At 41.0% G+C, this 22,510-nt stretch overlaps 1 protein-coding gene across 3 annotated transcripts in view; it reads right to left on the reverse strand.

The window, feature by feature from the left end:
• The window catches only part of Kremen1 (kringle containing transmembrane protein 1), a 69,965-nt gene extending 50,187 nt beyond the window's left edge, over positions 1-19,778 (reverse strand). For 2 of the 3 annotated variants that reach the window (XM_063225992.1, XM_003478024.5), the window contains exons 1-2: positions 19,509-19,778; positions 2,568-2,730 (exon numbers count right to left, since the gene is read on the reverse strand). In XM_063225992.1, coding sequence (XP_063082062.1) covers positions 2,568-2,730; positions 19,509-19,611 — 266 coding nt within the window. In that variant the 5' untranslated portion in view covers positions 19,612-19,778. The remainder of the gene's footprint in view (positions 1-2,567; positions 2,731-19,508) is intronic. The other variant, XM_063225993.1, reaches the window with a different exon arrangement.
• Between the last annotated feature and the right edge of the window lie 2,732 nt (positions 19,779-22,510).

Genomic DNA, 22,510 nt, shown 5'->3' on the forward strand with positions numbered 1-22,510 from the left:
AATAGCTTAATAAAGAGCAACCATATTCATGCTTACTTCTGTGCAGGGCTAAAATGAAAAGACTGGACTCTGATGTGATAATAATCAACAATTTCAGTTACCCTTTTTAAAGTATAAACTGGAAATTCAGGTCTGGTACATTCCATCAAATCAAAGGAGAGTGTTGCAGCTAACCAAGACTAAGGAGAAAGGTATATTTACTGGTATGTTTCTGGGAGAATGTGAGCAGACATGGTGCTATTAGGGGGAAAAAAAGATTTTTAAAAAATGAGTTTCATGGCGGCTGGGGATTTAGCTCAGCGGCATAAGCGCCTGCCTTGCAAGCCAACAGTCATGGGTTCGATCCCTGGTACCCATAAAAAAAAGAAAAAGACAAAAAAAAAAAAATAAATTTCATATAAATTAACTCTCATTGGAAATTTAAATTTTTCCTAAAAGTCAGACTGAAAAGCAGCTCTTTTGAGAAGACTTGCTTAGTAATTCAAACCAACAGAGTAAGTAATAGAATAAACTAACAGCCTACTACCAAGAGAAACTTTATGGGGCTGGAGTATAAGTAGGTGATAGAGCACTTATCTCACAATCGCAAGGGCCAGGGTTTAATTTCCAGCACTGAAAGGAGAATGAGGAGGGAAAGGTTAGAATAAGGTGGAAAGAGATGAGGGGAGGAGGAGGTAGCCTGCATATAATCCCTGTCACTTGGAAGGCTGAAGCAGGAAGATCTCCTGTTTAAAACCAGTCTGGGCAATTTAGCAAGATTCTGTCACAAAAAAATGAAAGGAAGGGAGGCAAGGAAGGAAAGGGAGGGAGGGAGAAAATGGTATATATATATATATATATATATATATATATATATATGTATATATGAATAAGAGAAAAATATCTATGAAAAAATATTTCTCTTTCTAAACATTTTACTCAACTCAATCATTCCTATGAATAGAAAGAGTAGAGAAAAATAATATACTAGACATAGAATAAGGTTATTTTTTTTTTGGACCGGGGATTGAACTTACAACCTTGCACTTGCCAGGAAGGTGCTTATGCCACTGAGCTATGTCCCTAGCCCCTAATTTTTATTTATGCAAAAAATTAATATGTATAACTTCAAAAATGAGAGAATTGGTTAATGACAATTGGGAGCATTGTAACTTCAATAATAAAATACAAAAGATAGAAAAAGGGGAAGTAGCACATATAAAATGATGGGACTTGGTGGGGAGAGTTTTTCGGGAAAGAGGTAAATAGGAGACTTTAAACAGTAAATATCTGCAGAATTTGAGAAATTTTTGTCACATGCACATAATAACAATTTTTAAAATATACTAGTAACTATGGGGCAATGGTCAGTTGATACAAGTTAGAACAGAAGGAAGGAGGTGAAGATGCAAGGATAAAGAAAACATGGCCTGCAGGCCCAGTGACTGTAAGTCAACCATGAGGACTCCTATGTGTTAGCAAAGGTATGTGGAAGGCAGAAGGTAAACAAAACAGATCTTGCAGTGCAGGAATATATGTGTTGGGTCAGCTGGGTCAACAGTGCCATATGGTTAAGATGCCAGTGGACAGCAGAAACAGATACAGCATGGAGCTCAGCAATAGTTTTCCCTTGTCCTAATGGCTCAAGTTTTTGTTTTGTCTTAATAATGATTCAGTTCAACACACTGCTAAAGTATGAGTTATTTTACAGTGATCTTGGATATAAATATCTAAAAGCTACAAACAAAACTGCTTAGAATTTTTGCTGTTGTTCCTATATACCAGTGATTCTTAACTTGTTTTTGATCACTGATAACTTTTAGAATCTGATTAAAATCACAGATCATTTCAAGCAAATCATGAATATATATTTGAAGCACCATGAATGTGAAATCAAGAGCTCCTAGAAATCAAGTACATTGGTGAGCACAGGTAGTCTCAGGTACTAAGGAGCTTGAGGCAGGAGAATCACTGAGTTTGAGATCAGCCTGGGCTATGTAGTGAACTCAAGGCTAGCCTCAACTACATGGTGAAACCCTATCTTAAAAAAACAAAAACAAACAAACAAGCCGCTGCTAAAGTCAATCTTTTCTGTTTTTTTTTTTTTTTTTTTTTTCCCTGACACAGGGTCTCACTCTGTAACCATTCAGGTTGGCAGTGAATTCACTTTGTAGCCCAGGCTGGCCTTGAACTCATGCACCCTCTGCTTCAGCATCCTGATTGCCAGGATTACAGGTGTACATCACCATGCCCAGCTATCACCTCCTTTCTCAGAGATGAGTAAATGATCAGAGAGGGCATGAATGCTAAAATTAAGGCAGTTAAAAGAAAGCAGTAGACAGTGGGAGAGAAAAGAGAGAGGGAGACAGATAGACAGAGACAGATAGACAGAGACAGAGAGACAGACAGAGAGACAGAGCTATGAGGGGGCAATTTTTAAACTAGTATCAAGAAATAAGTGCAACTCATGATGTATCATGATTTTTTGAGTTGGCCAAAAAGAAATAAGGAAGGTCTCTCTGGTCATGAGCAGGATTGGAAGGAGTTGGAAGAGACCACAGATTTTAACCACTATGGCCCCATCTTACCTGCAATAGTTATGTTCGCCTAGGCCACCCTCCCCATTGGGGTATTTCAGAGTATTATATGGATGCTGGAAAGTCTCGTTCCAGAATAAACATGGCTTCCCGCCTTGCAGTGCTGTCCAGTTCTGAGTTCCCCTGTAATCTGCACCATTGGCTGTGAAACACTCTAGGAAAAAGAAAAGACAGAGCATACTAATTTTCTGGCAACATTTGAAGTCTCCACCCTCCCTGGTTGATGTTTCATGTTTTGTTTGGACCAAGATAGAATTGGACAATATCTTGCTGGATGCTGGACACCATGCAGTTAACAGTGCTGGGGTACGTGAATCTAAAACAAGGTCCTGAAAATTTGAGACTAATCTTGGCACTAGCCTGTAGGAATAGTAGGACATTTCTTCCTAAAGTTTATAGATCATAACTAGGGAGCACAACGTATTGAAGCTCAAGAAGTACACCAGGAAACCCCTAAACTGAGAACAGTCAATAACAGCCATGCATTTGGAATTCTGGGTACTTGGAGGGGTCACTGTTCTTGCCATTGTCTCAGCATGGTAACTAGAACCAGGTCAGCAGCTGTAACTGAGCTCTCCCCTACAGTCTGAAAAGCTGCACTGACACTTGGATTTAATAAGATCACTGGATTCAGCAATTCTTTGGAATCCCAATCACAGAAATCTGGGAATGACTCACATTCCCTGGTAATGAGGAACAGTCCTATCCATGCTGTCTAAAATAGAGGTGCAACAAAACAGGCAGTCAATCCCAGGGAACAAGGGCTAGAGCCGCACTTTTTCTTACCCCTTTCTGAAATTCTTTCCCATAGGGTGCATAAAAATGGTCTCAGGTCTAATTTCATAAGATGACAAATCCTTGCAGGTATAATCATGTGCTTCTAAAATCTGCTTTTCAGACTTTGGGGGGATGGGCACTGAGGCTGACAGGCTTTCCCCCACATATTGTATGCATTAAGCTCACAGAGGTTCATGAAAGAGGCACAGTACAAAGAGAAATTTTAAAAAATTAGCTTAGTTGAAACTGACAGAAGCACTTCAAACACTCCTTTAAGATGTTTCACTAGAAACTTGACAATCTGGGGGAGTTAGACTAATAATCTTAGCTTTATTTTTTTCCTTCTCCTGGCACACGATGACCTGTAACTTTTGGTATTGAGAATTCTAACATCATCTTCCACTGGAGAGTATATATACAAATTGTAGCCTAGTAGGTTTGTGGGCAATATGAACACAAGTATCCTGGAAGACATTTCTTTTAATAGTTAAAAACTAGCCAGGGAACATGTCTTCCAATATACCCTTCCTTCCACCATCCAGCCCCTGTCATTTGTCTGGAATGGCAGTGTTTTTCTGGATAGACAAAATAATTTGGAATTCTAGGCTACATAGAAAACCCTACAAATAAAATATCATATATAGTATAACACTCCTCTTATAATAAGTGCAACTCATGATGTACCATGATTACTATCTACCAACAGTCTACAAAAAAGATGCCAAAGGTAACTACAGGAGGCAGCTCAGCTTAGCATAACATACACTAAACCAAGAGACCGGGCCTTGGCTTCTATTCTTGCACTTGCTGCTAACTAGCTATGTGTCCTTGAGCAAATCACCACCATAGCATCCGTTCTAATATTTACATAGGGTTTTACTGTGTGCCAAGTCTTGTACTAACAGCTTACAAAAGTTCACTTACCACCAATCCTGTAGAAAGGAACCCTTAAATATGTTCTACAAAGGAGGCAACCAGGGCACTTGACCACATCCTATGTCTAGCAGAATCCTTCAGTGTCATCCTTACATGCCCAGCACTCCTTTACCCCATTTTCATCTCATTAATAAGTCCTGTTGACTCTAAATATTTACCCTGAAACTGCCTTCCCCTCCTCATCTTCAGAGCCAGCATCTGAGTCCCACTTATCATCAGAGAACAGTTCAGGTCCCACAGTTCCCTTTTTTGATCTACAATCCATTCGCCATACAGAACTCAAAGACAGGAGGAGAACAAAAGCTCTCAGAACAAAACCCAAACTCTTCATCGGCATTTGTGAGGCCTCTTCCCCTTTCTTCCCATGGTAGCCACTATACTGGTCTTCTTTTAATCCTGTGAACACACCATGCTATTTCCTGCCCACATGTTCTTCCTCTAATACTTCCCACTGTAGATTGTTACCTCCTCTAAAAGCCAACCTATCTTTTCTACTCTTTTTTTTCTCACCTTTATTTACTTCACAGAACTTACTAGCATGAGGAACATATGATCAGCCTTCTGTATCTAGAGGTTCCTCACTCATCAATTCAAAAAATTATGGATGGAACATATTCAGGAAAATAACTGCCTGTATTGAACATGTGCAGACATTTTTCCATGTTATTATTTCCTAAGCAATATAACAAATATTTAGACAGCATTTCATTGAATTAGGTATTATAAGTAATCTAGATATGATTTAAAGTATACAAGAGGACACATATGGATTACATACAAATACTATGCCATTTTATATAAGGAACTTGAGACTATCAGTTGAATTTAGTGTCCCTTGGGTCCTGGAACAAATATCCCTGGGACACTATGGTACTGATAAAAACGAAAAAGACAAAAAAAAAAAAAAAAAAAAAAAAAAAAAAAAAGACTATTTATTGAGAGCAAGAGCAACACAGAATAAAAGACAGAGAGAATAAAATATAAATGAATGTGGTAGGTATCACATCAGAGCCTTACCCCAATCACAAGGCTAGAAACCCAAGCTAGATAGAGTGGGACCTGGGAACCTGTATTTCTAAAAAGCTGCCAGGTGATTCTGCTTCATTACCAGATTTGGAAGTCATTAGACTAGATATTTGTTTTACTTTTTGGTGGTGCTAGGAAGCAAAACTGGGGCCTTATGCATGGTAGACAAGAGCTTCATCATTGAGCCATATTCCTGGCCTTAGACTAGACAATTCTGAGAATATCAAGCAAATCTTTGCCAATTGCTAGAATTTTAACTGTCATGTGTCAATACAATCTGTTCTTACACATCAAAACATCAGGTTGTATGCTTTAATTATAATAAAATAAAAAGTGAATTTCAGAAGAAAATGATAAGGAGTGACCCAGGAGCCAGAAATGCAGGCCAATCAATGCGCAGCCTTGGCAATACACAGCAACATGTTCCCAGAGGCTCAGATGACTTGATTTGTAATACAAAGGAATGTGGCAGCCATCCACACATGTGCCAGTCCTCATGAATGGGGATGAAATGTCATCTGAGAGCAGGAATGGGAAAGAGCAGGCCTGTTTGTTTCAGTCTGTTCCTCAGACCTAATCTTATTCTCAATTCCACTGGGGAAACTGAGGCAGTGTATTATATTTTAATCATTTTATGTTTATTTACCAAACTTGCCAGTAACTATCAATTGTGGAGAAAAAGCAAGAAAAACAAATGCTGTGATGGTGAACCTCTGATATGTATGCCACAGAGAGCACACACAGCCCTCTAAACAATGAAGTCATGAATTGTATGAGTTGTTTTTTCTAAACTAAAACCTGTGTTCAGCTTTAATTTCAGTGTTGGCACTTTGCAATAATAAGCAAGTTTTGGGTTGCAGTTTGGGCATTGAGTGTCTAAAAGGTTTGCCATCATTGAATTACAGTATTCTGGATGAAAGTTATTTGGGCATCTTGAATGCATCATAACACTAGGATGTGTACTAGGTAATGAGGACCTTGCCTTTCTTGTTTTCTACTGCTATGAAATACAAGCTTTGTCTATATAAGAAATGGTTTAACCTATAGGGGAAAAAAGGAAAACTTACATGGCCCTTTGTATAATCACATATTCAGAGAAAGAGAATAAGCGAAGGTATAAACCTAATATGTAGCCTACTATTCATTAATTCATCAAATATTTATTTAGTACTTTGCATGTGTCTGACTCTTCACAGAACTGGGACCACAGTGATGAACAAGGACCCTGTCCACTACTCATGAAGCTCACATGCTAATATGGGAGAGCCATGCATACTAAACCAATCAAAATTAACATCAGGTAAGTGCTATAAGAAAAGATGATCTTGGAGAAGAGCAGGTATCTGAATTGAGATGTAGATGAAGGGAGGAAGCAAACTCTATGAACTGAGAAGGACACAGCGAGCACAAATGCTTGGCAGAGTTGAAGAACTATAAAGTTGCTCCTCTTACGTGACTGAAGGGGGCTATTATGTAGGGAAGGGCAGGCAAGGCCAGGACTGCAAGGGTCTTCAGGGTTATGTAAACATGATTTTTGCTTTTGCTCTAAGTATGAGGAGACACCATTTGCAAGGTTTTTGTTTTGCTGTTTTGTTTTGTTCTGCTTTGGTTTTTTGGAGTTATGGATAGAACCTAGGGCCTCACGCTTGGCAGACAAGTGTTCTGCCACTGAGCTATACTCCCAGCCCTTTGGAAGGGTTTGAGCACAGAAATCACATAATTTGACTTATTTGAGGGTGTTTTGTTTTGGTGAGTGTTTTGTTTGTTTAATTGTTTGGGAGGTACTGGGGTTGCACTGAAATGTATCTCCAGCTCTTTTTAAAATGTTTTACACAGGTAAGAGTCTAGCTTTTGGGAAGAAGAAATACAGAGAGGCAAAAATTAGGCCAGTTAGAGGGTTACCAGAGAAAGACAGCTAGAAGGAATGCTAAAATCCTAGGTTCTATTTTGTTGTCTTTTGATTTTCTGAGACAGGGTCTTACTATGTAGTCTAGGCTGGCCTTGAACTCATGATGTAGCCCAGACTGGTCTCAAATTCATGATACTTCTGCCTCAGCTTGCCAATCATCAGGATTATAGGCACACATCACTCTGCTGGGCTTATAGCATTTTTTTAGTGATGGGCATTGAACACAGAGCCTCATCTAAACCCACATCACTTTGTGAGAACCAATGGAAAACAAACTAAACCCACTTGTAGTAATAATAAGTATAAAAACCATAAAAGACTTCTGGATTATAAAAAATTTAAAACTATAATAAGGTGTTCTTTTAAATAATTAAACTTGACATGTATGAAACAGTGATAGGAAGTAGCAATTAATCTAAGTAACATTCCATTCTTTAATAAAGTTGAATATAGTATCCAAGAAGAGGTATAACAAGGTTATTCCTAATTACAATGCTAGAGTTTGGATCTTAAATGTCCTTTAGTCAGGTGCGGTAGTACACACCTGTAATCCAACTCTCTGGGAGGCTGAGGCAGAAGGATCATGAATTTGAGCTCAGCCTGGGCAACTTAACAATTTAGTGAGATACCGTTTCAAAATAAAAATAAATTGGGCATGAAGTTCCTAGGTTCAATCCCTAGTACTGAAAGAAAGGAAGGAAGGAAGGAAGGGAGGAAGAAAGAAAGGACAGACAGACAGACAGACAAAGGATTAGCTGGACATGGCACACACTGGTAATCCCAACATTCGACAGACTTAGGGCAGCAAGGTAGCCATGAGTTCTAGGTTAGCCTGGGCTACACAGTGAGTTCAAGGCCAGTCTAAACTACATAGCAAACATAGCTTGTTCTCAAACAAAACAAAACACAAAACAGTCTCCCAAAGGTCAGGTGTTGGTCCCTAGCTCAAGTCTGGAACAATGTGACTAGAAAAGACCGATAGCTAAAAATCTCTTCCATTCTTAAAATTCTCTCATTTTATATACTTCTCTAGTGAAAATAATAATTCTATGGTAAAAAAATAAATAAATAAAATTTGCCTCCCATGTGGTCCTCCCTCTGAAGAGGCACTTAGGCTATCCTTTGCCTAACAGAAACTATATCTCTTTTTTGCTTATAGGAACCTTTCTTTCTTTCTTTCTTTTTCTTTTTTCTTTTCTTTTCTTTTTTTGAGACATCACACTTTGTAGTTGAGTCTGGCCTTATGCTTACTGTATAGCCTAGGCTGGCCTCAAACTGTCAGTGACTCTCCCGCTTTAGCCTCTCAAATGCTGGGATTACAAGCATGCACTACCACAGCTGGCTAAGAAACTACACCTTCAACAATAATAAAGTAAAAAAAAAAAAATAATAATAATAATAAAGTCACAAAAGGAAAAAAAAAAAGAAAGTAAACCTAAAGGTTAATAAAGATTTAAAATTCACACCACCTAGACTGGTGTGGTGGCGCATGCCTATAATCCAATACTATGGAGGCCTATGCAGGAGGATCACTGAGAGTTCAAGGCCAGCATATACTGTAAAATGAGACCTTGTGTCAAAAATTTTTTTTAAAAATTTAAAAATAAAGAAAGATTAACACCATCTAACCATACCTTATTTGGGTCTTAACTGAACTATAAAGAGGTAACCAGGACATTTGAATACTAACTGGCTATTTGATGACATTAAAGAATTATTATTTTTAAAGGTATATTATGATGTTAAGTTTTTGAAAATAATAATTATCATTTAGAGATATATACTGAGTTATTCACAGATGAGATGATGTCTGAGATCTGTTACAAAATAACCTAGGCATTATATGATAGTGATACATGCATACTCATGATTATAACAGAACAATTCATAATAGCTAAATCTTGGGCGCAGCTTTTATGTCCATCAATGGATGAATGAATAAAGAAAATCTGGTATTACACACAATGGTGTACTATTCAAAGATAAAAAAGATAAAATTGAATTATCTATAGAAAAGTTTAAATTTGGAAGACCAATGAAAACACTTCAAGGAAGGGACTTTATTATTAAATAAAAATATAAAAAACCAAGTAACTATTGAGGTAGAGAAGGTCCAGAATGCAAGGGCTTGGGTGCTACTCTGTGCCCATCTGGCTCTCATTTTAAGATCCTCTCCTACACAAGCAGAGCCCACTGGAAAACTTGTCATGGTTGTCACTGTGAAGTACATGTGTTTTTGCCAGGAATAGCCACTATGAATATATAGTAATTTCAATTTATTATGTAAAATATTGTAAATACAAATAATCATTGAATTGATGCCCAAAAGAGAGCCTTTTTAAAAAATTTGCTTTTTCTTTTATGGTGCTGAAGGTTGAACCAAGGATTTCACAAAAGCACAAAAGTTTCTACAAAATAAGCATGTTCCCAGCCCTAACAGCTCTTAAGAAAAAAAAAAAAAATGACTACTAACCTATCAGCATCTAACTCTGTAACAGATACAAAGAGATTAAACTAACCTTAGTTTAAGACTCAAGATAGGGCTTGGGATTTAGCTCAGCAGCATAAGTGCCTGCCTTGCAAGTGTGTGGTCGTGAGTTTGATCCCTGGTACCAGTAAAAAAAAAAAAAAAAAAAAAGACTCAAGATAGTGAGAAGCAGAACTCAAAGAAAAACATTTCATTAATTAAGTAAAATACTTTGATTGGATTTTATTGCCAGTACCAACCAAACATAGTCTATTACACTATGATAGGATAAGCCATTTATCTACCAATATAATACATAAATACAAATGGATCAACTTCAGGTATTTATCTATAAAAGCTATCTCAATCTTGAAACAGAATTTCATACTAGGAAGCTTTTGCTCATGGATAGCATGAGCTATTCAAAGTTTCAAGTCCAGCTTTCTGACAGATAACACCTCATTCAGTTCATTAAAATTCAGCTCTAAAAAACAAAAAGTAAACTATTCAATGCTAGGTATAGAATGGATAGTATTATACTCCTGTAGGAACAAGGGGATCTATAAAACAAGTGACATGGTACCTGCAACAGATCTTAGAGGTTTGATCATCTTAAACTGTAATTGCTCAAAAAGTACCTATCCCTGCTTCCAACAGCCTGTGTTCCTCAATAATCTTACCCTCCACCCCAAGTGCTGGTAATCAAACTTAAGAGTCTCGTGCATGTTTGGCAAGCATTCTATCGCTGCACTAACATTCCCAGATTTCCAGCCCCTCACCCAGTCAGCTGTTCCTTTTTTTTTTTTTTTTGGTGCTGTGTATTGAACTCAGGGCCTTGCACATGCTAAGCACATGCTCTACCCCCAACTCCACGCATCTTACCTTTGTACCCTCAGTAACTACAGACCACACAGAGGGTGCTGGCAAATGTTAGTGGAATGTGGGAAATAGACAATGGGGAGTTGGGAGAGGGGGAAATCTGTTACACATTCTGAGTGCCCAAGTTTCCTTACCAATTTATGCTTTTAGGTCAGCTTCCTGATCTAAATCATTCTTAAGAAGTTCCAGGAAATTTTATGTGAATCAAGTATTTGAAAGTGAAACACTTGTTATTTAAATAAGAGGACTCTGCTATTGAAAGGCAATCAATAGTAAAGTCACATATAATGGGAGAAACAGTCTACCCTATTTTTAATGAACATATATTTGTTATTGTCTGAGTTCACATTAAGTATGAGATGAATGGTTCAAGTCCACACCTTGCCTATCACTTGAACATTCCTATTTCACACTACATAAAGATCTCAATCAGATTAAAAAGAAATCAAATAAATTAATATAATCCAGCTTGTGGACAAATCTTTTTTTTTGTCTTTTTCTATCGGTACCAGGGATCAAACTCATGACCACACACTTACAAGGCAGGTGCTTATGCCGCTGAGCTAAATCCCAAGCCCCTTTCTTTTGGACAATTTTTACCAGTACTGCCTGTCATCTACTTTTAATGTCACATGGCAAGAATCTTCCCCAATAATGGAGTCCTGGAGGATAGCCCATGGTCCATGGAAGCCAAGGTCTGGGCTTTTTAGCTTCTCTTAGCTGATATGGATGGACAAGCAATACAGGAGTTCTTCAGTGGAGGGAGCTTATTGACAGGTAGATAAAGTATTTACAGGGTACATCCTCAAAATAAACTCTGAAGCAAGAAAATTGTAGGCTTATTTCTATGATCTGTTACAGGGATGAATTTTGGTCAGAGAGGTTGGGCATATAGTAGACATTTCATAAGTACTTGTTAATTGGTTCTAACATAAAAATACAATCAAGAAACAGATTTCAGATGTTCTGGCCAGAAAGACAGTTTAGGATAGAAGGACTCATTGCCGTATTGGTTTATAAACATGCAGGAAATGTCAGTGCTACTATCCTTAGCACTCAGAACAGCAAAAATAAGGTATAGTGGACAACAGAATAAAGTTGATTATCCAAGGTTTAATGTTTCACATAGCATTTTATAAATCTTGAATCAGTTTGCCAGATTTGACTAATAAAAATACAAGATTCTCAGTTAAATATTAATTTCAGGTAAAACTATATATTTTTTTCTCCCTAATTGCTGAACAATTTTAAGTATTTTATTTCCAAATATTGCATTGTAGCAGAAAACTGCTCCCCATGCCAGTCTGTCAGTTGTGCAGGTAACAGCTCCTATTACTTCTTTTTTTTTTTTTTTTTTTTTTTTTTGGTACCAGGGATTGAACTCACAACCTCACACTTGCCAGGCAGGCACATAAACCACTGAGCTAAATCCCCAGCCCTCTCGTGTTACTTCTATCTCCTAGAAATGGCTGGTCACTGTGATGCACATTATAAGATCCAATCAATAACTGCCAAATATTCTGTTTCTCTATTTTCTGCTTGCTTATCCCATATAAGCCCCAAACTACCAAGGATCCTGATATTTTGGGAATGATCCAAATCAGTGCCCATCAACATAAAATAAATCTACCTCCAAATTTTCTGCTTGTCATAGCATCATGAGACAGAATTACACTAAAAAGTTATTGGTATTTATCTGCAATTCAAATTTAATTGACCATCTTATATTTAATCTAGCAAACTCTAGAGAGACTAAAAAGAGTGAATCACAAACATTCCACTGAGGTTTCTGAAACACTGTCTACACAAATGCTAAAGTAGCTTAGGTATAGATACTGAAGAATCTACTCTCATAAGAGTGAAAAAAGACATTGATCAGAGTTGCCTATTCTAGACCACGGCAAAAAGCAATACAATTAGGACAGCATTTCTCAGCCTCAGCACTACTGACATTTTAGTATGGGTCATGGAGGATGGCTGTCCTGTACACTTTACGATGCTTAGTAGGATATCCTCTCTAGTTTCTGCTTGCTAGATAGCTGATAGTATCCTCTCAACTGTGACAGTCAAAAACGCCTCCAAGTATTGCAAAATGTCCCCTGGGGACAAAATCTCCTTCTGTTGAAATCACTAAGTTAGAAGAAATAGTCAAATAGAAAGTGTCACATCCATTAACCAGTGGTCATATAACAAAAGATTGTTCTCAGGGGAGAAAAATAGCTCCACCCAGAACCCTCCAAAGCCATAACAGGGAGGGGAGGGCCTCGTCATTTCACTTAAGACCATCAGATAAACCCTTCATATGCCAGAAACTCCAAAGAGCAATCTTTGCAGACCCAAGCCAACCAAGCTCCTCATGACCACACATACATCACAGCAAGAAGGGCAGCCTATCCGGTCTTTGAAGATGTTCCTTTTAAGTTAACCTCCTTCCAACCAAACTTTTTCCAAATCTCTTCCTGCCATTTGAAAGTTGAGTGATTCTCAGCTGAAAAGGCCTGTATACACGAGGTGCAGATGGCAGCAGTTAGAGCCCTCACCAGATGCTGCAGTCTCTAATTTGATTGAAAGGATATAATTAGACAACAGAAACACTTTAATGAAAGAGCAAAACATGGAGGGAGGGAAGGATTGAAGGCCCTTAACTGATGCCAAAACACCCACCAGTAATAGAGGCTTTGAGTCTGGGGAAAGGCAAGGGGAAAGCCCCTTAAAAAGACAGTCCCCATCCTGTTTATTTCCCCATAGACACAGAAATAGGGATTTTATTATTGTAGATTTCCACTGTATTTTATGTGGGAACAATCTGATTAGAACCAGAAATGTCTTCGGAGGAACATCAAAGAAAAACAAATATGGCTTCTGTGGTCATTATTAAAAATATTTTTACCAGCCCAATAATTTTCTTTGAAGATGAATTTTTATAGATTGAACAGCAGCAAGTAATTTACATACTGTAATGGGATTGGTTAACAATCCCTACTGTGTTAGAAGAAAACTATTGGTTGCCATATTGTCCTCTGATTTTAAGACACTAAGGAAACTGCACACCCATTTAATATATCTGTTTGGAAGACACAGAGAAACCACACAAGGTCAGTTACATATGCTGATAGCTATAACCATTATGAATCATCTTTAAAAGTTGCCTACTCTGTTTTTACAATTTCCTAACTTTAAAACTTCAAGTATGAGTATACTGTTCTGGTTCTAACCAATAATCTAACCAAACTGAAAGAAATGCAGCCCTCAAAAGTCTAAGGTTGCTAATGTCGTGTGACACTCGGGCTTGGAAACAGCCACCACAGCTTCCTCAGTCCACTAAAAGCAAGTTCCCACCCTTGTGGTAAATTGAACAATAAAAGTTGAATGCTCCGGCTACTTGCCACAGATTAAATCCATGGTGGGGTACACCAGAAGCTGGGCCCAGCAGAAGACAGCCCTCAAGGGTCCTGTTGTACAAATGGGAGGGAGAGCAACAACTCTGCCTATGAGGTGGCCTAAACCTTTTTGTCTAGCAAGGTATTTCTTAGCACCCAACTTCATTCTTCTTCCAATTGATACACATCCAGGCTAAGTGGTTATATACTTAGAAAGATTTTAGAATGATTCCTTTGGAGGAGGAGAAAGCAAGTTTCAGTACAGTAGTTATTTGTGAGATGTAGGAAAAAAAAAAAAAAAAACTCTGACATATCTATAATGACCTCTCTCGTGTTCTTGTTTGGTCTGAATCCAGACAGTGTCTCCAAAGTTGAGGTCTGGGGAAAAGGCACTGCCATCTTCAAAAGAAGGCAATAAGAAAGGGAGGAAAAATAGTGACATCAGACTAATCATTGGAGGTGAATACTTCCTGGAGTCTCAAGGTCAAACCGCACAGGGAAAAAATGTCAGTCGTCTTTCTCACCCCTGTGAGGTGCACAATGAGCCAGCCAGAAACTAACCTCCAAGTGGCATTTGGGGGCTTGAGGAAATCTCACTTTACTACCTATGCAGCTAGTTTTTTGAAGACACATTCAATTTCTGCTAGGTTGTCCTTATTCTGGAAGCAAAAATTCAGACAAAAGCTACTGATCCAAACTTCCAGCCTCTCTTGAATGTTTTGCATTAAATGTTCCACAGTACAAACACAATCAATTTGGTATGTTTGTTTCTTCAAAAAATGTTTTAATTAAAACAAAATAATCAGCCACGCCAAGCACACTGTTGCTCTGCAATGACCACTTTATATATGACAACAGACCATAGCAATAAAAATTAACTGTTTAGGTAATTGATATAAGTTTGTTTCCTTTCTTTTTCTTTTTCTTTTTCTTTTTTTCTCTCCTGTTTGTTTTTCTATGTCTCAGGGCTGGTGCCACCTGCTGCCTGGGCTTTCCTCTGAGAAACAGATCTCTCAACGTTTGTTCCAAGCAACATCTGCAGGCACAGTTGAACAATCACACTAAAGGCTAATTGCAAGGCAAGCACTGTTGTCCTTATGTTGTGCACTGAACCACACTGAATGCCCTTTAAAACCTTTTTTAAATGTCTAATTAAAGATCCAAATGTATGTGCATGAACTTTCCTTCACTGGTATCATTTGTTTTTTCTTTTCTTTTTTTTTTTGAGACAGGGTCTCACTATGCAGTTCAGGCTGGCCTTAAGCTTACTTTGTATTTGTAACCCAGGCTGGTCTCAAATTCACAAAGCACCTCCTGCCTCAGCTTCCCGAGTGCTAGGATTATAGGTGTGCACCACCATGGCCAGCTATCCAGTATAATTTTTTAAAATCATGATAAAATTTTAAATTTATCATTTATAAATTGTCATATATATTATATATATATATATATATATATATATATATATATATAATATATATGTATTTTTTTTTAAGATGGGGACTCATTATCTCATTATGTTGCCTAGGCTGGCCTTGAACTCCTGAGCTCAAGGGACCCTCCTGCCTTAGTGTCCCAAGGGGCTGGGGCTACAGGTATACATCATCTGCATCTTTTGCTTTTTTGTTATTGTTGTTGTTGTTGTTGTTGTTTCTATTGCTTGAGATTTCCCATATGTATCTTAAAGTTAATCAACAGTAAATGGTAAAAGGTCTATTATCTAAAAGCAAGCCTCCTTGTCACATTTTACTGACCCATGAACACTGAAAAAAAAAACCACATGAACCTAGAGCAGGACTTGGGCCAAACCTAGACTGCCTGTTTTATGTATGGCCACAAGCTAATTTCAAAAGGATAATACATTATGACATATAAAAATCATATGAAATTCAAAACTGTCCATAAAGTTTTATTGGAACACAGTCACACCTATTCATTTATATTCTGTCTGTGGCTGCTTTTGCCCTACAAAGTCAGAGTTGGCTGAGTCAGGAGAATTGTGATGTGTTCAAGGCCAGCCTAAACTACACAGCGAGATAGTTTCCAAAAAAAAAAGATCAAAAATAAGAACAAAAAAAAATCCATGACCTGAATACCACAAAGTAATCTATTTTATCTTAACCATTTATCACTTTTGGCCTAACTGTGCTGACCCGTAAGTATTATCGATAATATCTATACTTAGTGTACAACTTGCTCTTGATTAGCAGTAAGCCTAATATAGTAATTCTTTCTTGCTTTAAGTCAGTGATGGTGAACTTTCAGGGGTTTTTTTGGGGTTTTTTTTTTTTTTTTTTTTTTGGTACCAGGGATCAAACTCATGACCTGATGCTTGCCAGGCAGGTGCTTATGCCGCTGAGCTAAATCCCGGCCCCAGAACTTTCAATGATAACAAACAGACTTCTGTGGCACACGTGCCATAGATTCGCCACCACTGCTCTAAGATGTACAAATTCACTGCATATCTCAAACATTTAAATTATTTCTCTAGGGGCCAAAACAAAATTTTCACAAAAGGATTAGGGTTCTCTGATGCCAGGTCAAAATGGTGTTTCATTTTGAGCATGCAAGTAGCTGATAAGAATGTTGGTCTGCTTCACTCCTTTTGCTTCCCAGTATTAGCATTATGAAGTCCTGAAAAGGAGCAAGAGTCTAAGATAGAGAGAATGATACTCTTGCTGTTAACTAATCTCTTAGGTTTTATGGCAAGACATACTACTGGCTAATGAGACAAGTTCCAGATGAAGTGTTAAGGAAGAACAAACATCAACTGTTATATTTATAAAAGGCAACTGTAACCTGAATGGGTAAGCTCTGTTGATGCACACCTAGCAGACCTAAGGTTGCAAAATCCCCAAGGGAGCTGTTTGCCTTGAGCAATTTGCCTTATGCAGAGAACTCAAGTAATGCAAGCCCACTGAGCCTGCACAGCTCTCCACTAAAGGTCAGTACATCCCACAGGAGAACCCACTACTGACAGCCCATTGGCCCCATGATCCCACTGCCTTCCTCCCTCAGAGGACAATCTAGATTCCCCCTTTAATGGCAACCCTCCTTCTTATCAGTTGTAAAAGAAGGAAGAGAATGGAATGAAGGGGGATCATTCAGGGTTGCCTATACACTGTAATTAGAAGTAGCATTGATGGGGAATGAGCTAACTGTTTCTATAAAGTCAGCATTCAAAAATGCAAACCACCAGTAATTTAAATATTACAAAATTGTGCAGAATATAAGTATTGGAATAATTTTTTCCATCCACAAAATTTTAGAGAAAATTACAGTATTACCAAATATGAAATGGCAGGCTTGGCATATCTTCAGCCTAAAACGTGTTTTTTTATTGGAAAAGACTTTTAAAAACTAGTGGGTAAGTTCTTGACAGGATGTGATGTAGAAGAATATGTGGTATGTCTCTAAAACTACTTCTGGAACTAGAGAGGAAAAGTCTCAGAAGTACCAATGGACCACGACAGTTAGAAACCAAGCTAATGAGACTCTGAATTAAGAACTTGGGCTACTTATCACAATGGTTATTTGCCCTTATCCCAGACTCCTAAATAAATCACCCTAAGATTTAGGGTTTCAAATACATAAAAGTCTCTTGTTACATTTGACCTAGCAAAGCAGAGGTGATTGGAGAGATGCCACTTTCCAACAAACAGAAGCACAGACTTGGCTCGCTGAACAATTTTCAGAGCTATTATTCTGCCTTTTTTAGAGGAGAATTCAGTTTATTTCTACTCATACTTCTCCTCAGAGGATATTAAATCCTGAATACACAGATGGCAAAGTGGAGCTAAGGGGTTACTAGGTTACAGTTATGTTGACATATCCTGGCTTCCAGAATGTCCCTCCCTCTCTCCTCATATACAGCAAGCAGCAGAAGTGATCAAATTGTAAAAGTCTCATAGAAGGCAGCGAACACTCAGAAATTACTTACTGAGCCTCAGGTTTACAATGTGTGGAGACCTTTGTTCTAATGATCTAAAAGTGCTGCCTTTTTCAGGGATTCATCAGGCAGGAAGTTTACAGCATTCCCAGGGTAAATGAGGTTTCTAGCACCTGGTGAACTTCAAAGCATTATAAAAAGTATTATTAAAATATGCTGATTACCTTTGTACACATGTTACCAACACTATCATTTAATCTTTCACAACACTCTGCAAGGGAATTATCATCACACGAATCACCCCTCTAGCTTTACCGATGAAGAAACTGAGGCTCAAAATCACACAGAAAAATAGATCACCAAGTCCTGGCACTAACCCAAAGTTGGCAAGTAAATGAAGCAACTCTCCATTTTGGGGGTGGGGGAGACTGGGTCTCACTATGTAGTTCATGCTGCCCTTGAACTCATTATAGCTCAGGCTGGCCTTGATCTTACAGTGATTCAACTGCTTCGGTCTCCTGAGTGCTGGGATTACAGGCCTGTGCCACCACACCAGGCACAAAGCAACTCTTGAGTTTTCTTTCACCAGCAAAAAATCCTGTCTTTCCAACAATGCAGTCTGTAAGTTTGAGTAGAGAACCCAGAGCATGGTTTTTCTACTCAAACAGACCTGTAATGAAATCTTCCCTCCCTTTCATAAATGTCCCATGCTCAATACCCAAACAACCTGCAGAAAAAGTTAACTGGGCCAGGCAACGCCCTCTTGCTTGCTCTTCAACTTGGAAAGGATTCTGCTACCAGGAAGATGTGTGAAAGCTAAGCAAAATCCCAGCTTCCATTCTGACCAAGAGCCCCACCTCACAAGACCTGCTGGCCTTAACTTGCGAACCAGGAGCCCGAGCAGGACAACCAGTTTAAACTGTGGTGTTACCCAGGCCACAGGACTCCACTTTACACACTCAGCACCCTAAGCACTGCAGGGGAAGTTTCCTACCACCCATTCCTTTTCTTTCTCTTGTGCTGGACAGTCACCTGAATACTAGTGAAGTTCAAAGAGGTCTCAAGGGCAAGGAGATAGGGGGCGTTCAGGATAGATACAGCCGGTCGTCCCAGGACCCCGACCTGCCTTTAGCAGGGCCAACCAGGTAAATCAACTCCGCAGCTCTGAAGGCTGAGTTATAGGGTCGCCAAGAGGGAACAGCTGGGGGCCCGCAGCTCCGCGGGTAGGCGGGAGGCAAAGGAGCTTCACAATGAGGCTCGGAGAAGGGGTCCTGGTCCGCTGGAGGTGACTCAGAAACTTAGAAAGGGGGTATAGAGCCTTGAGGCGGGGAGCCCTCCTGCACTGAGGGATGTCGCTGAGGGACTCGGGGACGGGATCCCGGTGGGTAGCGGGCCAGAGGGGCATCCGGGCCCTGGGGAAGCTGAGTCGCCAGAGCTTGGCGAAGGGGTCCCTGGGGCACCGAGGCGGAAAGGGAGTCCCAGCCGGGTGTGGGCGCGGTGGCGCCGAGCAGCACCAGGTCTCCCGAGGCCGGGGGCTCAGGGCCTCGCTGCGGGGCTCGGCGAAGGAGTCCCGGGGCGCCGAGGCGGAAGGGAGGGGCCCCAGGCGGCGGCCCGCGTTGCCCCTCGGACGGGTTCCGCGCTGGGCAGGCGCCGGGGGTCGCTCACTCACCGGGTCCAGGTCCGGGTCCGGGTCTAGGTCCGGGCGCGGGCCGGGCCGCGAGCGTGAGCGCCGCGGCGGAGAGCAGGGCGAGGCGGGCGGCGGGCGGCGCCATGGGCCGTCAGTGCGGGGCCCCGGGGCGCGGCCCGGGGGAGAGGGGGCAGCGCGGGGAGCCGGGGGCGGCCATGGGAGCCGGACGCGGGGCCAAAGTGTGGCCCCGCCCCGGCCGCTTGGCTACCCCGCCCCGGCCCGCCCTCCTCAGAGCCGCCGCCACCGCCCCGGCTGCTGCGGGCCCGCCGGGCTCCGTCGGGAGGCCTGAGGGGCGGAGTCGACGGCACACTATGGCCCCGCCCCTCGCCTGCCACTCACGCTCTAGCCCCGCCTACCTCTCGCACCTTGACCCGCCGGCTGGGCGCCCTATTTGCCTGAGCTAGGGGTGGGGCCACCAGGTGAGGGGCGGGGCCTGGGCCCAGCCTCCGAGCCCACTTACTGAAGTTCCGCGGGCCTGAAGCCGGCTGGGTTCCCGTTGACCCCTGCTCTACCTTCCCTCGGGTCGTGACCCACATGCGGGCTCAACCACAGAAGTAATAATTAGAACAGCGTTTGAAAACCGCTTTTCCCTGTTCGGAGCATCGTAGTGAATAACAAAAATGTGCTTTGGAAGCAGCTTTTCCAGGTTCACAGCCCACTGAGTCACCTGTAAGACCTTGGACAGATTAAAAGAAATACAACTCCTACCTCGCATTGCCTCTTGTGTTAAATGGGGTGGGAGAGTAATAGCAACTGCTGTCCAAAGCGGTTGTGCTAAAATGAAATAATGCATGGGAACTTTTATGCACGCACAGTAGGGTTTCAGAAAATGTGAAGTTCTTTTCTCCATGCCAAGTCTTGCAGTCACAAAGGAGGCACATAATAAACTCTGGTTCTGAATTCTATCACACATCTTGTGTCAAATAGAGCAAGTTTCTTAATTAGTCTTGAGCCTCGGTCATCTGCAAAATAGGAACCATAAAAGGCCTTCACAGATTAGATGAAACAGAAGCAAGTAAACCTCCGGATGCAAAGCCTAGAAAATGAGTGGGACAGTGCTGCTTGTTTTACAGCATGAAGGACGAGCTGGCTTGAATTTTGAGGCCCTTTGCCTCCCCAAGTCTTTCCCAGCCTCACCCGGGTCTGTCCTAAGCCTGTCTTCTTCCCTATACTCCCCTAAGCAGAGGGATTTTCCTACAGTTTTGTCTACAACGCCGCGGTGACGCCCAGAGGGACAGGTTTGGGCGGCGCGCCGGGCGCTTTCAAGTCCTTGGTTCAGGGCTTGCAAGTGCGGACGTGCGCCCAGTGCAGCGGCAGGAACAGTTGCCCTCGTGTGCCGGCTCGCGGCGCCCAGGGGCCGGGCGGTGCCGACCCCCCGGGCTCCCTGGCCTGCCTTGCTACACCCGCTGCTGCGCCACACCGTCAGCTCCCAAAATCCACAATCCCCCCAGTCATACCCACCAACAAACAGCCAGCTGCTCCCAAGGCGGGGCCCCAAGGGAGCAGCTACCTCCCAGGAGGCCTCTCCATCCCTCCCCACCCACACGACCCAGCGCTGTGGCAAGAAGAATCTTGTTCAGTCATTTGTTTTCACTGTCATTCCTGAGTTCAAGAATCCTCTGGGCTCCTTACCGGAGCAAGGAGACACCACCACTAATCAACCCACCTGGCCACACACTCTATCCTGGGGACACACCCTCCTAAATCTCCTCAGATTCTTGCTCAGTCTCCATTTTCTCCAAGATTTCCGATCCTGCCTTGAGCCCTCCCAGACAGCATTTTCAAAAACAATGAAATAAAGTGCAAATGGAGCCATCAGTACAAAGCAAACTGAATAAAGTTGAACCTTCTTCCTTGAACAAATAAGAAATATGTCCATCAGTGAGGACATAGCCATCAACAAGACAGGCCCAAATCTCCCTCCTGGAAACTTACATCTTTGTCAACCCGTGGAAGGATCTCAATGTGTGTATAAATTTCAGACACCCAAAAGTACCACAGAGAGGAGGAAAAACAACAACAACAAAAAGTTAGCAAGATGATCTGTAGATTATTTTAAATAGGACTTTGGGGAAGGACTTTAGCAAACATGGGAAATAATTTTCTTCAATTCATTAGAATCGTTCCCATCCCATCGTCTATTTCGGGGAGAAAATAAAAAGGGGCATGAAGGAGGTTCAAAACAAGGTTTATCTGGCCCACTCTGGGTGCTCTAGCCTTCTAATAGAAATGCCAGACTATTCTACCTGAGTAGGAAGTCACCATTATCAGCCTTCTATCCTTCATTTGGTTTTCCTGCCCTTGAGAACAACCAGGACCAGCTACGTAATTTGCACAGCAGTAAGAAATAAAAATGTGAAGTCCTTGTTTAATCTTATTAAAAATTTCAGGATGGTGACAGAGCTTTAAAGCAAGGGGACCAGTGTCCATACACAAGTGGCACAGCCATAAAATCAGCCCCATGTACAACAGATCTCAGAAAGTATACAAAGTCCCACCCCCTCTTGTGCCCTAAGAAGCATTCCTCCAGCCTGCTCCCCCATTTTCTTTTCCAGCTTAAAGTCCAGCACAGGTGACAGAACCAGTGCACAAGAGGCTAAAAATACAGCTGAGTTTGTCTAGGTCATGGCACTTAAGGTCTCAAGGTCTTTTGCTCAGTTATGTGGTCCTGGCCTCTGGCAGAGAGCAGCCTGAGATATTCATTTCAATGCTTTGCATGCGTGGGACATTTAGCAGCTTCATTTCATGGAAAGAGTGAAGACACTAACTGTGGCCACTTACAGTCTCTAGTCAGGCATTCCGTGGGTAGCAAGATTTGCCAAGAAACTGTGACACCTAAATGGTTGGACTTTGTGTTAGTGTAAATCCTTAAAAACCCCATTTGGGATTACTTCTGCTCAAAGGACAGTTGTGTCATGGAGAGACCCCTGGACTGATTATAACAATAATACCAAATATCTAATGAGGTTTTTATTAAGTACTGC

The sequence above is a fragment of the Cavia porcellus genome, unplaced genomic scaffold, assembly GCF_034190915.1.
Source record: "Cavia porcellus strain 051 isolate PalLab524CR breed Dunkin Hartley unplaced genomic scaffold, mCavPor4.1 scaffold_16, whole genome shotgun sequence".
Taxonomy (NCBI): domain Eukaryota; kingdom Metazoa; phylum Chordata; class Mammalia; order Rodentia; family Caviidae; genus Cavia; species Cavia porcellus.